Below are 17,684 nucleotides of genomic sequence, written 5' to 3' on the forward strand. Positions count from 1 at the left end.
TACTATTTATGTTTTAGCAAACAAGGGAATTGGTGTTAGAAGCTATAAGTTACCTAATTATCTTATTAATTAGTATTCTATTAGTTAATTATTGTCTCTTGCTGATTAGTTTGCATGCTAAATCTTCCTCTTTTTTTGGGGTCGGTAGTCCATGAGCTGGTAGTTGGGATATCCCCCTGCTGGAATTATGTTTTATTCAGTCGGAACTGATTTAGCACAGTTGCCGAGTTGGGTTTATTAATTTATTCCTTATCGTGGGAGTTCTGCCTGATGTCCTTGTGGCCCGCAAATTCTGCATTCTTTGTGTCCACTATCAGCAGTACATCCTTGTTCCCAGGCTTTGTTAACCTCCCCCTAGATCTGAGGTCATTGAAACACGTTGAGCCTTAAACCTTAACAAGGCAATCCTAGTGACAATTCATTTGTCCTTCTAACACCTGAAGATCCCTTAGAGCCCGTTGGCTGCTCGCTGTTCCACGGATCTCCCTTCTCGTGGTTTGGGCTTGAAGGTATACAAAGGTCAAACGCCAAAGAACATCCTCTCTCAAGAAAATGTTTCCATATTCCACATTTGGCGGCGGTCCCCCCCATTCCCTCACGCCGCTTTCCCGCGCGCGGGCGCAGTCGCGCGGCGCTTCCCCGGCCCTCGCTCCCCGCCCCCGCGCCGCTTCCCGACAGCCCCCGCGGCGGGAGCGCCGGGCCGCAGCCTCGCGCCGCCCGCTGCCCTCCGGCTGCGTCCCGGCCCGCCGGGCCCCGCTCCCGCCATGCGCCACAGCCTCACGCAGCTGCTGGCGGCCTCGGCCGGCGGGGCCAGCCCCTCGGGCGCCGTCTGGCCGCTGGCTGGAGCGGGGCAGGCCCCGAGAGGGCGGGATGGCGGCGGGGAAGGGGACCCGGGCCCCGCGCGGCCCAAACCGCAGCCGCCGCCGCGGCGGGAGCCCCCGGGCGCCTCGGAGCCGCGGCGGCAGGAGAAGGAGGCCGAGGCGCCCGGCGGCGCGCTAGAGGTGTGGGAGCAAGAGGACTGGTTCCCGGGACTGGAGCTGGGAGACCTGCTGGAGGCGGCCCGGCCGGACTGGGACCTGGACGCGGAGCTGAGCGACTGCTTCTGTGGGGATCCGGAGCCGCTGCCCGCGCCGGGCCAGGACCCGCGGCCGCCGGCGCCCGGGCGGAGGAGCGGTGGCGCCGGGAGCCGGCTGAAGGCGGCGGCGGCGGCGCGGTTGAACCGGCTGAAGAAGAAGCAGTATGTGCTGGGGCTGGAGAGCCGCCTGCAGGGCCTGGCTGCCGAGAACCGGCAGCTGCGGGACCGCAACCGCGGCCTGAGCCGCCGCCTGCGAGAGCTGGAGCGGGAGAGCAGCTACCTGCGGGCTGTGCTGGCGAACCAGAGCGCGCTGGGGCAGCTCCTGAGCCGCCTGGCCGGGACCCGCGCCGGCGGGCTGCAGCTCAGCACCAGCCTCTTCAGGGACACGGGCAGCCCCCGCCGCCCCCAGCAGCACCTCCTGCCCGCCGGCGAGAGCAGCGACCACGACTACGCCCTGCCCAGCTCCCGGCCCCGCGGGCTGGAGGAGGCGGCGGCGGTGACTGAGACGGAGGAGGAGTGGGCGGCCCCCGGCGGGATCTGCCTGCACGTGGACCGGGATCAGGTGTCGGTGGAGTTCTGCTCCATCTGTGCTCGGCGGGCAGCGGCCTCCTTCAAAATGTAGGGTCAAGTACCTGCTGCAAGTACTCGTGGGGTTCTCACCCGTAAGGGCCTCGCGTCGCGGCGGAGGAAGCAGGCGATGGTGCGCAGGAAAAGAATCCATGCAGTGGTGATGGGGTGGTATTGGGGGAGATGCAGAGGTGGGGAACCTGGCGCTTACTTAAGTGGCCAGGGTAAGAAAAATTCTCTCCAACGGCACGTTGGGAGCCAGACGGTGGCCTTGGTTTAAGGTCCTGTAGTCTGGCGTGTGGACGGTAGTGGTGTGAGCCTGTTTGGCGATGGGAGTCGCGCAGAGCTGCGTGCAGCAGTGCGACAGTGGTCGTGCAGACTGACACGCGCGTGGTGCACACGCGGAGGTGCCGCCAGAGCCCGTTCGCAGCACTTGGGTGAAAAGATCATGCCGACTTGATGCATGAAGGTGTGCTCGGCTCCGCTTCGCAGTAAAGATAATGCTGACTACCCGGTCTTGAGTCAGATAATGTCTAGCCTGCTTATCCTGAGGAGCCGAAAATGCTTGCTTAGAAAACCAAACAAAAACTCCATTATGACATCGTCACTGGACAGACTTAAGAAAATAGTAATGATCGGCAAAAGAAAGCATGCATATAAAATTGTACTGCATCTCAGTTATACATTACTATTAAAACCTCTCTGACAGTTTCTCTTTTAGGTGGTTGCCCTGCCAGGCTCCGTTGTGTAGGGGTTAAAGAACAGTCGTTTTCCACCTCGCAACCTGGTAAGGATCAATATATTCCCATAATGTGGTATCAGACAGCTTGCTTTGCTTATCCCAGTCTCTCGTACTGACTGGTTCAGAAAATGGTTTCTCTGGTCCTTGGCCTCCTCTGCCAAAGCGTTTCTAGCTCTGGATGGCAATTATAGTAAAGGTTACAATCACATCAGTCTCATTAGCTGTTTTCCTTTTTTCGTTTTTGAAACAACTACATTGGCTGCATAGTAGCCAATACAGGAGCTACATTTTGAATTTTAAAAAACTGCTCATGCATTTGAAATAGAAATTTCCTTTTAAACCAAGTATGTGATGAGTGGAGAAAGGAAAACATGCTAATAAGGGGGATGTGGCATTTATAGTCTTTTATTATAGGGCACTGTCCCAAAAGTCTAAGTAAATTACTTTTTGAATGAAAAAAAGGAAAGGAAATTGTGACCTGTTGGTTTAAAATGCTGTCTAATGTTAGGGATGCACAGAACCATTCAAAAGCCCCTCTCTAGCTTGCTCTAATTCACAGTGCAGAGTTTTACCTGATGAAACAGCCTGAGCACTGGTTAAATCACTGCAGAGGAGTCCTCACATAGAGGAGTTGCTCTTGCATGGACCTCTGAGGAGAATTAGGTTTGAAGAATCAGTGCATCGAAGTAACTCATTATTTTACCTTCCATAAGTAAATCTCTGTCCCCATGCACACTGAAATTCCTATGTTACTTCAGAGTAGCTTTAAATTTTGAAAATATTGCATGTGTATGCATGTGCTTAACTCTACAGTGGAGTTCTTAATTCAGCCTCTTACAGTATCCAGAAATCTATAACCTGATATAATTAAGCACTGTTTGGAGATGAGCAAATATGTGTCTTGAGGCTAATGATATGAAAAATGCTCCATAATTGCTCCTGAGATAGGAGGAAAAATAGTTTGACAAAAAATAGTGTGTGTTTTCTTGTAGTAGTCAGTGTTTCTCCCTATCACAAAAGATGAGTGGGTTCTTTTTTTCAGTTGTATTATAATGTTTAGGTTGTTTAAATGTATGTCAGTTGGGGGAAGATGGATTGTGAAAATGATAATATGTAAAGTGAGGTTTCACAAAGAATACTTTTCTAAAACAGATTAATTTATAAATTTTTTTTAAATGATTCTATTTAGTGTTTCTGAAGTCTTGTTTCATAAAGCCTTAAATGTTGTGTTTAAGGCTAAGCAGGTGAAAGCATTTTCTCCCAGTCATTTGCTTTATTGGTGCTAGACCCTGTCACGTGTTCATCAGTAGAAAAGGAGGTGGATTTTTCTTTGTGAAACATCACTGTGTGATAAAGTATATGTGTATTTAGCATCCTTGTTTTTCTTTATGCTAAAGTGGATTCAGCTGTGTTGGGGCAGAAGAGACGGGACCAGCTGCTGGCCACATTTCCTGCTTTATTTTAAAAGGTAGTATAAGAAATGAGAATAAAGAGGTAACAGGGCTTTTGCTGTCTTTGGTTAAAAAAAAGAAGTTGAATGCTGGGATTATTTACTGTCATCCAAGATGATTTTTTAAAAAGGCAGTAGTCTGTCAAGCAGGTTTTACTCCACTGTATGCAGAATTCCATCTGTTCAGGGGATATTGCCAGCACAAAAGAGACTTAGTGGGATATGTGTGACCTCACACCTCTGTGGTGGCATCAACAGGGCTGTTCAAAGTTTCAGTCTTGGGCAACTCTGCTCTAACTGAGGGGTTATACCAGTGCACAGTTAACTCTGGTTAACTCTGACCACCAGGACCTGCACTGACTGACATGCAAAATGGAAATAATTTACATTCAACCTAATCTCAACCTGCCTAGCTCAGACCTCATGAACATGCTTCATTTTTCAGTTAATGTGCTTGAGGAAAAGAGAAACACTAATGTAGCAAGCATGGGATGTTCCAGTGGCATTTTTATGGTTACTTCAGTGTAGGAGTGTTTTTTAAGTTAATTAAATATGCATTCTTTCTTGTCGCATCACTGCTGAATGGCAGGGTCAGGGACAGTTCTTCTGGCCTCTGCTGTGAACCTGCACAATGCTCTGTCATGACACGACCTGTGGCTGTGTCTGAGAGCAGCTGATTTTCTCACATGCAAGCTGATGTATTGTGGTACAAGAACAAGGTCAAGTCCCAAGAAAGTCAGTGGCTGCAGGCATTTCTAGTGCCTACTGAATCATATTTAAACCAAATAGAAGGGAGGAAGTTATTTGAAGCTAACCAACTGTACTATCTGTATGGTGTATTATTAATGTAGCTTTTTGAAGTCAAAGCCTTGAAATGACATAACTTAATACTTGAAAATATATTGTAAATGTTTCTTTGTAATTATGTGCCATTCAGATAAGAATACAATATAATAAAATCAGACTTGTTGATCTTTCAGTTTATGGGCTCAAATGTTTTCTTCATCTTTTTCTTTTCATTAATGACTTGGTTCTTTTAACAAAGTGGTAAAACAGAAAGAATGTTGCCGCTATCTCTTGGTCATCAGCTGGAAAACAAGATAAAATGGATTAGGGCATGCAGGAGAAATGTTCTTGCTCTTCTGTCTTTAAAGGTAATCCTGTGGTGAGGACAACACAAAGGTGTTATTCCTTGAACTGCAGATAGAGCTGTACTTCTGGGAATCAGCACTTCTTGTATTTCACAGTTCTTAATTTTTTATTAATATGGATATGTTTGATCAATATACCATGGATATGTAAAATACTTACATAAACCCTTCTGTGGTTTATTGGCATCTTCCTCCTTTCTGTTCTGTTTTTAGGCTCTGAAGTTTCATGACTGGTTAATTACATGCTGTTGAATCACAATCTTTCATCAAATTGCTGTTTCCACACTAAGCACCAGAGTGAGTGTTAAAAACAAAAGGTTTGACAGTGCTGGAAGGACAGAACGTTTTCATGGCTCTGGAGTGGGCCATGTATTCAGATTTTTGTTAATCTTAAATGCTTTATTTGTACAGGACGGTTTAAAATAGTGCACTGGCTTTCTAGCATGAGGGGATTCCAGTGAAAGTGGTCTGCAGCTTGATGAAATGGAGCATTTCACAAAAAGTACTGCATAAAAATGTAAAAGCATACTGGCATGCTCTGCCTTTTTGGCATCTAGTTGTAGAAAATTCAGTGTTTCAGCACTGAAATGTGTTTGGTAAATTGTATGTACCACAGAACCAAGTGCTGCCAGTGTTCAACTGCACAGCTATGCTACCTACATTTACCCTTCTTCTCAACAGAGTCACTTGAAGACTACTTAGTGTTAAAATAAGAAACAATTTCATGCTCAGTTCTCCTTTAGTCCTTTGGAGTTTGATCCTGGTGTTGTTACTCTTGGTAGTGTTCCAAATTAACTTCTTTCCTCTGAAGAGCTTTGCAGCACCTAGGAGTTAAAAACAAAACGCTGCTTCTGTAATCTAGCTGCCTGGAGAGATGATATCAAAGGAAATGCAGGGAGGCATGTTCCAGCACTTGGCATTTCCAGATCATCAGGTTTCTCATGCCATTTGTCAAAATTGTAATCAGTTTTCCCTGTGAAACACAGATCTTTGGCAAAATCCAAAGGCCCTTTGTACATTTACTGATTTTTAAAATGCTGTGTTATCTAGTGTTTGTAGTTAAGGAGGTTTTCTGCAATCAGCATTATTCTGGTTATAGGGCTGTATTACTATTAGTTACACTGTAAAATGTCTGAAGGATATGTTAGGTATGGGAGCTATTCAAATTGACTCTGTTTAAAGAACACCCTGTGCAAAAATTGCACATTACCAGCTGCTGATTCTACATTTTTTCCACCCAGTTTAAGTGGGATATGCAGATGTGAGGATGCCAAGGGCAGGACTTGCACATGTACCAGGAGGATTTGCAGGAGAAGTAGAATACATTATAATGATGACACAGCATTTAGAATGGTGCATCTGCAAGAAAAACGTGGAGCTTTTTTAGTATTTCTGTTGGCTCTTATCTGTAACTATTCTTGGCATCCTTTTGGCCATAGTTCAGACTTGGAGTAGCCTGAAGTCCTTTCTGTGGGATATGTCGCCTGTGCCTGGCTTGTTTCTACCACAATGGTGGAAGAAAGGATCCCACTAATACCTGTTGTCTCTCAGTGTTTGTGGGGAGTTTATTACAGTTATCAGAGGCCGAGGACTGGTTCTTGGGGGTTGCAGGTGATAGGTCATATCCTGTGTATGAAACAGGGAATGGAAGGAACAGTCCCAGATTCCTGTGTAGGCACTCCTCCACATGCGTGCATGCCAGAACCGGGATAGCATCTTGCTGTCCTGTGGAATTCTGAAACAATTTCATATTTTATTGATTGCCTCTGAGAACACTTCTTCCCCTCAATAGTTTGAGAGGTACAAAAGGTGTAACTGAAAAGTTTCCTTGTTCACGAACACACCACCTTTCCAGACCTTCCTAGTCTCAGGAGTGCTCAGCTGACCTTTGATGTGACTAGTACTGAACATGTAGAGTACACGCCTGCAATTTGTGTGCTCATCAGTGATGCTGGAAACAAACATCAGTCTTTGCAACTTACTAAAATGTTGAGGAATCTAACTTTTTAATATACAATCTTCACCTTTCACTTGAAGAAATGAGTATCTAAAAAGGATATGGTTTGTCCAGGTCAGACCACTAAACATCAGAACATGCATTTTGGTGACTGAGGATAATTATCACTTCAATTTATACCAAAATGAAAGTAGTATTTGGAAGGGAAGATCCTTTTGAATCTTACCCTTTAATAAGCACTAGAACCTGTTTATAGTATTTTTAACTATATAATGTTAAACACAATAATCAATGAGCCAGTCATTCTTATTCTTAAAGATACTATTGCACAATAACACCTTTATTTTATGTTTTTATTATCACAGGTAAGTGGTTCTGTTGGTTAAAGTCTGGTGGCTTCCGGAGGTATGACAATGCACTGTCATGTAAAATACTTGGTCCCTGGGAATCTCCCGTCGGGGTGATTAAGGTAAGGCAGATGGGAACACCACGTGACACAGCAACAGTTTGAATCAAGAAAATGAAATTATCTCTACCTAACAGAGACTGTATTGCTGCTGCTCCTGGGTATAGATAAAGAATGTGTCATGTTCCTGCTGTAATGACCCATTTTTAAGGAAAAGGTAGATAAAGATGATGAAACTCCTTCAATATATTTTCATCAGCATTACAGCATAAATTTTAACTCCTTTCAATTAAAGGTCTCAATGTTGAATTCTTAATTCTCATTAATAAATATTTCCATGTGCATCAGGGGATGCTAGAATTTTACTGAAGTGACTGTTGACCAGTAACTGTACAGCTTTTACAGTTACAGAACTATTTAGGTTTGGAAAATACTCCCAGGACCATCAAGTACAACCTTTCACTTATCACCAGCTCCTTGACTAGACCATGGCACCAAGTGCCACATCCAGTGATTTCTTGAACACCTCCAGGGATGGTGACTCCTGCCACCTCCTGGGCAGTCCATTCCAATGCTCAGCAAGCCTTTCTGAAACTAAATTCCTGAAATTCCTCCTGATGTTCAACCTCAAACTCCCCTAGCACCATTTGAGGCCATTTCCTCTTGTCCTGTCACTTGTTGCCTGGGAGAAGCCAACCTCCACCTATGGCAGGTTAAGACCATACCCAGACTGGGAGTATTGCTTCTGTAGAATTCCTGATTTAGCTCTTAGACTGCAGAATACACTAAGGACACCTCATGCAGTAGGAGAGCTGCAATTTATATTGCTCTATAACATATAGCCACCAGTGTGAAGACACACCTGACTCATAAATGCATTACTCTGGACCACTGATCTTAGACATAGCTGAGATTCCCCAGTAATGGCACTGGCCCTCAAAGGCCTCTCACCACAGCCCCATCCTTCAGGAAAAGACCTAATTTCAAGGCAAAATGGTTGCAAGGCCAGAGGCTGCTTTTTTGATATGCTTGGAAGCCTGACAAGACTATCACTCCTGATTTGCACAGATTGCTCTGTGATAAAAGTGTTCTCCACAGTGTGACCCATCTAATGGTGTAAATGGGATAATCTTGTGACAGAAGTTTTGTGCTAGCTGAATGGGGAAAAGGGAGAAAAATACATTTTGAGTAGATCACTAGCAAAACCTTCCTTGATATTCCCTCTTTTAGTTGTGGGGTTTTTTGGGTTGTTTTTTTGGTTTTGTTTTGTTGGCTTTTTGGTTTTTTAATAAATTTCTGTGGTTTGCATTATGAAGGAAAAACCTCTTTTTCAAGAAGACTCGTTTTTTACAGCTTCTAAAAGCTGTAGCATCACCTTAGAACCAAACATTAAGCAGGGACTATAAATGCTTTCTTTTTGGAAATGCCTCCCATTTCCAAAGCAACACACCTGTCTGCTATTCAAATGTATACACTAAACTGGGCATAATGAAAAGTTTAACCTGCACTGAAGTTCAAAACTTAAAAAATGCCAGTGCAGAGACTGGTTTGGTATTAAAAAGACACAGCAACACTTTTTCTTGTTTATTATGGTTACTTATCCAAGGCAATTAAAAAGTTGCTTTACTTCACTCGGGTAGCTCTTCAGGATCCCTGCTACTGTTCATCTGCAGCAGCATTTTGATATATATTCCGTGCTGTTTAGTGGCAAGATATAATCCAGTGAGAGCCTGTACCAGTATGCCCAGACTCATCTTTCTGAAGACAGGCTGAGAAGTTGTGAGCCAGTAGCGTAACAGGTTTTCTTTCCCTGGCAAGGGAGTTGACATATACCTAAACAACAGAAACAGTGGTATAAACATTTTATCCACGTAAGTGTCAAGATTTAACATAAATATTTATGTAGATAGTAATTTTCTCTTCTATGTTAAATTCACCTGGTGGTACTAAGCTGTCTGCATAAATGCTTTAAAACATCCTGACCATGCCCTGGTCTCACTAAACCTTGCCCTGCCCTTGCTGTGCTCTGAACTACACAGAATGACACCTGTCAGGGGCTTTGGCTGCTGGGCACTGCCCAGGGTCACCGAGGTCTCTTGGCTGTCCAGCCACCCTCAGTGGTGGCAGGATGGCAGCCACCACTGCACACACCGAGGCACAGCCTGGGAAACTTGGAAGGCTCCTGCTAAACACAAGGGCTTCCCCATGGATCACTTTGCAGATCTTATTTCACTTTGGTGTAGCTCTTACAAACTTTGTTTTGTAATTAGATGACCTTAATGTATACCTCCTTCCACATCCTAAATGTCTACAAGAAGACAAATGTGCACAGATCAAATATCTACAGAATTTACACTGAGAACAGAACATTTTACCCATAAATACATTTCACTCAATTCATTGCAGATAAGACGTACCTGGCTGCAAGGCTTCCATTCAAGGGGATAGCCAGGAAAATGGGATAGAAACCACCCACAACAGCACCTACTAATCCTCCTCTGATCACAGCACAGACCTCACAGTTCAGCTGACCTGCATGGCAAACCATATTTCACCGTCAACATCTACACATCCTCCACCACATCAGCTGCATGCAAGAACCCGAAAACAGGCTCTTGACAGAAACTTCCAAGCTCTACAGGTATGCAAAAAATTATAAAGGAGAACTCTTTTAGAAAACAACAACGAAAAACCTCAAAACAACAACAGAACAGTCCCAAAACAAAAACTGAGACAAACCAAAAAACAATCACTCCCACTCCAACCTATGAGGAATTTATCATTCCAAAGCTGACCTTCAAATGAAATTGTACAGATGGGGGGAAATTGCACTGCTTTGTTGCAGTAACTTTTACATGACTGAGTGAAAAATGCTGAAATAACTTTTTTAGAAACATATATAAACATATATATCTCCTTTCCCACTCCACTTTGAGAACTCACTGCTGTCCAATGCATTCTGTTTTTCAAACTCTGTTTTACAAACTGAAGTTTTTCAAGACCACAATAGTTTAAGAGCACTTTTCTGCAGGGAGAAAAAGCTCCTCTACTGTTCCCTTGTGTACAGAAAGCAAAGCCCTTTCAAAAAAAAAAAAAAAAATAAATGAAGAGGTGTTTACCTGAAAATAAAGGGTCATACACAAAAGCTTCATAAATTGCTGCTGTTGAAAGAAATGGAATAACAGCCATTGGAAGAGCAGACACCAGGGAAGCCTTTCTGACATGTAGGATGCTCCTGAAGAAATTATTTGCTGCTAAGCCACATAAGCTTGAATTTGCTGCTAGGAAGTATTTTCCATGATTACAAAGGTTCCTGTGAAAGAAGGGAAGTCATTTCAGCAGCTGAGAACTGTAAAAAAGTTTAGTTTAGTCCACACTACAATTCTCTTCTGAAAATCCTGCAACAAGGGGTAAGGGACATAAATCTCTCACTGATGCAAAATGGAGAGTAACTACTTCAAAAAGCAGCCAGGGCAGCATCCTTTGTTATGTGCCTGAGTTTACACACAGTTCAAGAGTGAAGTAACAGGTTGAGAAGCTGTTGCTACAATTTTTTCCCCCCATTATTATAGTTAATGGAAATTTCATTAAAACTCTCCTTATAAGCATGTTCCTAATGATAATGTTTTCTGAAAACAAATAAGGAAATATATATACAATAAAATACATAACTTTAAAAAGTCAAGTCAATCTACTTGTAATTCTACATTTTAATGTTTTGAGTAATATTAAGCACTAAAGATTTCAGCGATATACTTGCTAATCTCAAAAAACTTTAAACACAAAAAATGTCAGACATCAAGGACACCAACTATTTCTTGTTTTGAATAGGAAAATTCAAGTTTTACCTTTCCAATCACAGGCAATGAAACGCAGGCAAACATGTTAATAAATATGGAGGACAGAGATTAAAATTTTAGCAGCATATTTAAGTACCCAAAACAAAGCAAATTAATGTACCCAGGACCAGCAGAATCTACTTAGTGAGATACAGAACTGCTAAACTGCACAAAAGAAAAGGAGGATGGAAGAATTGGGGTTTGTGGCTTTTTGTTTAAACTCCCTCATGTTAAAAACATGTGCTTGGCTAAACAGGAACTCTCAGTTTGACTGCAGCTTTCCTTTCCAGACATCAGTGAGCTCCCCTCTGAATACAAGCTCTAAGTCCTGCCAGTGACTGGCAGCTACTTCTTTCCAAGGCTGAGCAATCCCTAAGTCCAGAGTTTCTATCCAGACATTACCACATCACTGCAGAGTGTCTGCCTCCCCTGCTCTCCTGGGGAAGGAGTTTTGGAGGCTGAACATAATGGCAGTAGATCCTACACAAAGCTGCAGCCTTTGCTTTCTCACCTGTGTGGGGAAGCCCTCTGTTACTACCAGCAGTTTGTTTAGCCAGCAATTTAGTCCTATTTTAAAAAGAATATAAATAAAATAAGCTTCTGATTACTCTTATTTCTAAAAAAATTATCCAAGCTGATACACACATGCAAATGGCTCATAACAGAACCAACTCAGGTCCAGCAAGGTTTTGCAGTGACATGCAATATCACAACCCAAAAGGTCATTTGTGAGGCCCAGAAGGCATTTAGCTGGCTTTGTGCTGTACAGAACCCTGCTGGTGAGCCTGCAGGACTCCAGCTGACTCCTCCACCACCAGCTGGATCCCTTAGTCTCGCCTTCCTGAAACAGGGAGCGGTGCAGAATGAAATGCAGAAACCAGCAGGATGATGCTCACTCAGTTCTGGCTGCAGGCCAGCCCTGCTGGACAGAAGATGACTCCAGCAGAATCATATTTCAGTTTCCTAGAAATTTTTTTAGCTCTAGCACAGGACTGTGAGAATGCTGAGAGCCAGTCAGGGCTGATCAGCCATCACAGAACCCTCAGCACTGGGGAGCACATGCCAGAAACCAGCGGGGCAGCACCAGAGCCAGCACTGAAATAACCATATTGAAAAAACATAAACCAAGTCTTCTGTTCTGGACAACAACAAGCATCTTCAAAATTAACTAATTTTGGAACTGCAAGGAGAATTTGTAATACAACAATAAGGAAAAAGAGAAGCCTTCAAGACTTGAAAAGTCTGATGCACTTCATTTATTTTACCAGCACTTACTGATCTGCTTTAGGAAGCTCATTGAACATCTTTTGTATGATTTCCATCCGCTTAAATCTTTCCAAAATTAGTCTTTGCTGTGGAGAATCTAGTTCAAGAAACTCTCTTCCTGTCATCTTGAAGTTCTGGATCATAAGGAAAAAAGAAAACCCAGATGTAATCCAAGTTACATAGCCTCAGTATGAATCAAATAAACATTTAGACTCTTTGCCACTATGAATCACAAATACATTCCCTATTTTGCATGGCAATACTCCAGGTTTAAATTGATTTAACTGTCAAAGAGACCTGTAAGAAAAAGCCCCAGCCAAATAAATCCATACTTTGTAGGCATAAATCAGAAAGCCTACAGTTGCAGTGGGTTTGTGTGGCAAAGTTTTGGCAGCAGGGGGATGCAAGGCTGGTTTCTGAGATGCCAGGAGTTGGTTCCAGCTGGTTCCAGCCAGCTCCAAGACAGACCTGCTGCTGGCCAAGTCTAAGCCCAACCAGTACTGTGTGTGTGTGTGGGGAAGTCAAGAAAGGCTAAAAACTGTTGCAAGACAGTAGCTGGAAAAGAGGAATGCGAACACATTTGAGGAGCAGCCCTGCAGACCCTAAGGTCAGTGCAGGAGGAGCAGGAGCTGCTCCAGGTGCTGGAGCCGAGATCCCCCTGCAGCCCCTGGAGCATCCCATGCCAGAGCAGCTGGATGCCCAAGGGGGAGGCCTGTGCTGGAGCAGGCTCCTGGCAGGATATGTGGCCACATGGGGAGAGGAGCCCAAGCTGCAGTGGGTTCCTGGCAGGAGCTGTGAGCCCAGGGGGAACCCACACTGGAACAGCCACTGCTACTGAAGGACTGAGCCCTGTGCAATGGACCCACAAGGGAGGAGTTCATGGAGAACCACTGCTGTTGGAGAAGTCTGGAGAACTGTCTCCCGTGGAAGGGACCACCCACTGGAAAAGGAGACGAGTGCAAGGAGGAAGGAGTGATAGAGACAACACGTGATGAACTGATTACAACCCCCATTCCCTGTCTCCCTGCACTTCTAAGAGGGAGGAGGACATAGAGAAAAACAGCAGTGAAGGGAGGGGTGGAGGGAAAGCATTTTAAGGATTTGGCTTTACTTCTCATTACCCTATTCTGATTTGACTGACAGTATATTCAATTTCCCCAAAGTTTACTCTTTTGACTGCAATGGTAATTGGTGAGTGATCTCGTGTCCTTACCACAACCCCTGAGCTTTTATTCATACTTTCTCCCTGTCCTGTTGAAGGGGGGCAGAAAGTGATAAGAGCATCTTGGTGGCCACCTGAGGCCAGCCCTTCACAACAGCTCTTGACAACACCTGGAGTTTAGTGATTCAAGTGCTTCTTTTCCTACACGTTTTAGTGCAGAGGAAATTCTCCCAGACTTACTGTGCCAATCACACTTACCTGAAGTTGCTGTTGTAACGTGAAGGCCGTGTCCTACGCCCTACCTATGGGACCGAGCTTGCTTCGGTTGGGGCTTGGCAGGACGCAGCAGCGGAGAAAGCGGGCAGAGCGGGCAGGATCGCTTCAGGCCGCCCGAGGAAAGTCCCCAAACCGCTGCTGTGGGATCCCACAGACCGCACGTCACAGAGCTGTAAGCACTCCCTCTCCCCAAGCCTTGTACACGCGCCTCTCCCTGAGCCCTGCGCGCCGCTGGAGGCGGAGGGACCCTCCCAAAGCCCCGCGGCCCGGCTCAGGTCAGAACCCTCACGCCGGGAAACTGCCGCTCGACCCCGACCTTCAAGTCCCACCGCTACCAGTCGCTGCCCCTGCACCGCGCGGACCATCCCGGCCTCCCCGCCGGGCTCAGGCTCTGACCTTGAGCCGTTCCGACGGACACGGCCCCGCCGCCCTCACCGAATCGCTCCCGCCGCCTACAACATGGCTCCTCCCACCTCACGCCCTGCCCGTGGACGCCGCCATCTTGCTCGCTCACATGACCCAGGGCCCTCCAAGGCCGCCTGTGATTGGGCTGTTGGCCGCCGGCCCAGCATGGCGGCCGCCGATTGGCCGCGGGCCGGCGGGCGGGGCCCGGCGCTGGTTGCCGGGGCGGCGGATGGCGGCGGCGGCTCCTCGATGGCGGCGGGGCTGAGCGCGGATCGTGCAGCGGCGGCCGGGACGCGGGGACTCCCCCTTCGGTGCGGGGGGGCCCAGTCCTCTGGGTAACCCGCTGATCCCTCCCCTCGGCCCGCGCCCTTTCCCCGCCTGCCCCTCAGCCCTCGGAATGCCCGCTGCCCCCTTCCCTCGCCTCCGGCTCCTTTGTGCTCCCTCCCCGTCCCGCCCCCTTCGGGCGCCCCTCGCCCCGGCTGCGTCTCGCTTCGCCCCACCTCCAACCCCTCCCTCATCCCCTCCGCTCCTGCCTGCCGCTTGTCCCTCAGCAGCCCTTGGGGGAATTGTCCTCGTCCGTAAAGCCAGCCTGGCTCCGGCAGTTCACCTGCACCCATGGCAGCCCCCCCAGCCCGCTTGTTTCACACAGCCTGTGTGCCTTGCTGCGCCTCGGAAAGCAGCAGGCGGACCCCTTTGGGTTCCAGAGAGCTGGGGGAGGGTGGAGTGGGGAGGGGATGAATGGGGCCAGCCCCTGAGGGATGCGGGGACGGCAAATCCCAGCTGCGAGCATCAGAGAGCGGAGCAGAGCCGCCCCTTCCCCTTCACACGCACAGGTCCCGTGTCCCCAGAGGAGGATGCACGGCAGAGCCCTGTCCTGTGCGCCGCAGCTCCTCATCGCGGGGAAGGGAAGCGCTCGGAGCTTGTCCGCCTTCCTCAGACTTCTCCTTAACCAAGTAGATGAGGAAAATCTATCCCGTTTCTGTTTCTCTTTTTGTTTTTCCAGAAAAAGGGGGAGAGAGAGAGAGGCTGATACTGAAGCCAACCAGCTGCGCTTCTGAGTGGGAAACTCCGGACTGATCTCATGGCTTGCTTTTTATTTCATTAATACTTCATTATCTCTGAAAATGAACCTTTTGTGAAGCTCTTCTCCTAACTCTCCTTATTCCTCTTTCACGAGGTGGCTGCTGCTGTGCAAGGGAAGGAATGGCATGAAGTAAATGACTCCAGTACAAAGCAATCTGCTTTGCCCAAGTGCCCAGTGGGCAGCACTGTCACTTTAATAATTCCAGGTCAAGGGATTGCTTTCCTCGTTTCAATCCTCTCTTTTAATACATGGGAGGATCAGAGGGACATTAAAGACCGTAAGGCTGGGTGGCTTGCAGATAATAAAAATGAAAGTGTCTGCCCAGTGACTTCTGTTGGGTAAGAGGGTGATATTTGAAGGCTCTTGTCTGGTGAGGAAAAAGGGATCTTTTCAGTCTACTTTGTAGTCTCCTAATACATAGCTAGCAAAATTAATTCAAGAAGTGAAAGAGCTTAAAGAGGCGCTTTGGATTGTTTTTGTCTTCCTCCTTATTTGGATTACTTGGGCGTTTTTGTCCTGCAAATAATATGTTTTTGAGCATGTACAGGTGGAGTATTGAGACAGCTGCCTAGAGATGGACTGTGCCTTAATTGTATTGCATAAAATCTTTTAATTTTCAAACTTTGCTGCCAGAAGAGGAGTTATAATAAGGTTTTATATTGCCAAGGAACGTTTGCTCTTGTATTTTTATAAAGTCAAATATATTTTAAAGAAATTGAAAGCATCTCTTTAAAAAGAATCAAAAAGCTTCTTTTTCCCCTCTTTTTTTTTTTTCTTAATTGTGGAGAGCATCGCAAGTCCAATCCAAGGGAACAGCAAGTATTCATAGAAATGAAGATTGAAGATGCATTTCCTTACTGAACTGTAAAAGTGTTCTGCAATAGATAGTCAGTTCCTGACCTTGCAGAGTGTTCCAGTAGTACTTCGTTAGTACCTGTAAATAAGTGCTTGCAACCAGATTCAGAAGTAGGAAGAAGAATGCCAGTCAAGAAGAAAGGTGGGCTATGAAGCTTCATGTCTCATATTGTGTTTTCATTGTGTTAGATTGCTGATTTCTAGTACTTAACCATTTCAAATTAAAAATGCTTTCATGGGGAATGGCAATCGTTTTTCTTTTGCATTGAAAATGGGAGAAAAATCTGTGCACTTAAAATAATAATTTTTAAAAGTAACTTTATGCTGTGCTCTAAGATTTACGTCAAATTTGGCCTCAAATGTTTTTTTGTAAAGATCAGCTGTCTAGGATTTTGAACAGGCACCAAGAGAAAAGCTTGATGTTTAACTTTGTCAGAAGCCTCTCTTACAAACGCTAATAAATTTGAAAACCACAGTTTAATCTGTTATCTATTTGTGACATGTTTGGCGGATAAACATCAGCTATCAGTAGCAGCAGAAAGAAATAACAAAGTTTCAAGGCTGATTTTAAAACAAAGTTATGAGAGCTGTGTTTTGAAGGTGTTTTAAACGTGTTTTCTATTTTTTTTTTTTTAAATGTGATTTTAATTAGCTTGAATTTCCATGCTTTAGTACAATATAAAACTACTGTCTTTAAGGCTGTAGTAGGGCAGCATTTAAGAAAAGACAAACATACATTTGGCCTCTTCTCACCTCTAGTTTGTGTTTGCACTTTTGGAAAATGTGGCTTCCAGTGATCAAACCACAATTAGAAGGATACGAAGGCAAATTCTTACTCTGAAAATACTCACCAACTTTAGTTTATTTCTGGTTTCTTGCAAACTGGACACCGATTTGAAGTTTCTGAATATGCGAATAGAGTAAGGGTCATGGGAACCTTTTTTTATTCAGCTCATCTGTCCAGATGTGCCTGGGTCTAATATATCCCTGAATCTGATGACACAAAATGTGGGGGAGAGGGCAAGAAGTGAATGTTACAAACAGAAATGAGGATGTAATCAATGTGACTTTGGATTCTCTTCCGTATAGGAATAATCATTACTTATGAGTTAACACTTACTATATAAATAATGATAAAACAGGCAGATTGCTAGAATTATTTTCATGAAAAAAGCAATAAATGGGATTTTGTGATTGTGTTTTCAAAAATGACAGTGTAGAAATGAAATTTCAAACCTGAAATATTTTAATGAATGGCCTTGTCATTCATGGAATCACTTGGCATTATGTGTAGTAAAGGTGGAAACGTGTGTGGAGGAGTTCCATTCCTAATAATTCATCCTGCTGTGCTGTAAAAGTGTCACCCTGATGTACTGGGGAGGCTTCTGTATCCTACCTGTTTACAGAAGGAAAACTGAGGCTTTTCATTATTTAAGTTTTAATCCTGAT

At 45.2% G+C, this 17,684-nt stretch overlaps 3 protein-coding genes across 11 annotated transcripts in view; 2 read left to right on the forward strand and 1 right to left on the reverse strand.

Annotated features, from left to right (window-relative positions):
• The first annotated feature begins 764 nt into the window (after positions 1–764).
• Positions 765–7,985, forward strand: CREBZF (CREB/ATF bZIP transcription factor). 5 transcript variants are annotated; one of them, XM_059492124.1, is made up of 4 exons: positions 765–1,775; positions 2,352–2,429; positions 3,782–3,852; positions 7,308–7,985. In XM_059492124.1, exon 1 carries the CDS (start codon positions 765–767, stop codon positions 1,695–1,697), a length of 933 nt encoding a protein of 310 aa, XP_059348107.1. In that variant the 3' UTR covers positions 1,698–1,775; positions 2,352–2,429; positions 3,782–3,852; positions 7,308–7,985. The 5 variants fall into 5 exon arrangements, with proteins under 5 accessions (XP_059348107.1, XP_059348090.1, XP_059348099.1 ...); XM_059492107.1 differs by having other exon boundaries at positions 765–1,693; positions 2,352–3,852; XM_059492116.1 differs by lacking the exon at positions 7,308–7,985 and having other exon boundaries at positions 3,782–4,828.
• A 934-nt stretch (positions 7,986–8,919) lies between these two features.
• On the reverse strand, positions 8,920–14,628 carry LOC132086447 (transmembrane protein 126A-like). 3 transcript variants are annotated; one of them, XM_059492153.1, is made up of 6 exons: positions 14,327–14,628; positions 13,874–14,029; positions 12,463–12,587; positions 10,468–10,661; positions 9,766–9,880; positions 8,920–9,181 (listed from the first exon to the last, which is right to left on the reverse strand). In XM_059492153.1, the coding sequence occupies exons 3-6, from the start codon at positions 12,576–12,578 to the stop codon at positions 8,977–8,979; spliced, it is 630 nt and encodes a 209-aa protein (XP_059348136.1). In that variant the 5' UTR covers positions 12,579–12,587; positions 13,874–14,029; positions 14,327–14,628; the 3' UTR covers positions 8,920–8,976. The 3 variants fall into 3 exon arrangements, with proteins under 3 accessions (XP_059348136.1, XP_059348118.1, XP_059348127.1); XM_059492135.1 differs by having other exon boundaries at positions 14,288–14,628; XM_059492144.1 differs by lacking the exon at positions 14,327–14,628 and adding an exon at positions 14,208–14,305.
• The window catches only part of DLG2 (discs large MAGUK scaffold protein 2), a 985,669-nt gene continuing 982,481 nt past the window's right edge, over positions 14,497–17,684 (forward strand). For all 3 annotated transcript variants that reach the window (XM_059492069.1, XM_059492046.1, XM_059492054.1), the window contains exons 1-2: positions 14,497–14,631; positions 15,300–16,377. In XM_059492069.1, coding sequence (XP_059348052.1) covers positions 16,359–16,377 — 19 coding nt within the window. In that variant the 5' untranslated portion in view covers positions 14,497–14,631; positions 15,300–16,358. The remainder of the gene's footprint in view (positions 14,632–15,299; positions 16,378–17,684) is intronic.

The sequence above is a fragment of the Ammospiza nelsoni genome, chromosome 2 (genome assembly GCF_027579445.1).
Source record: "Ammospiza nelsoni isolate bAmmNel1 chromosome 2, bAmmNel1.pri, whole genome shotgun sequence".
NCBI lineage: Eukaryota > Metazoa > Chordata > Aves > Passeriformes > Passerellidae > Ammospiza > Ammospiza nelsoni.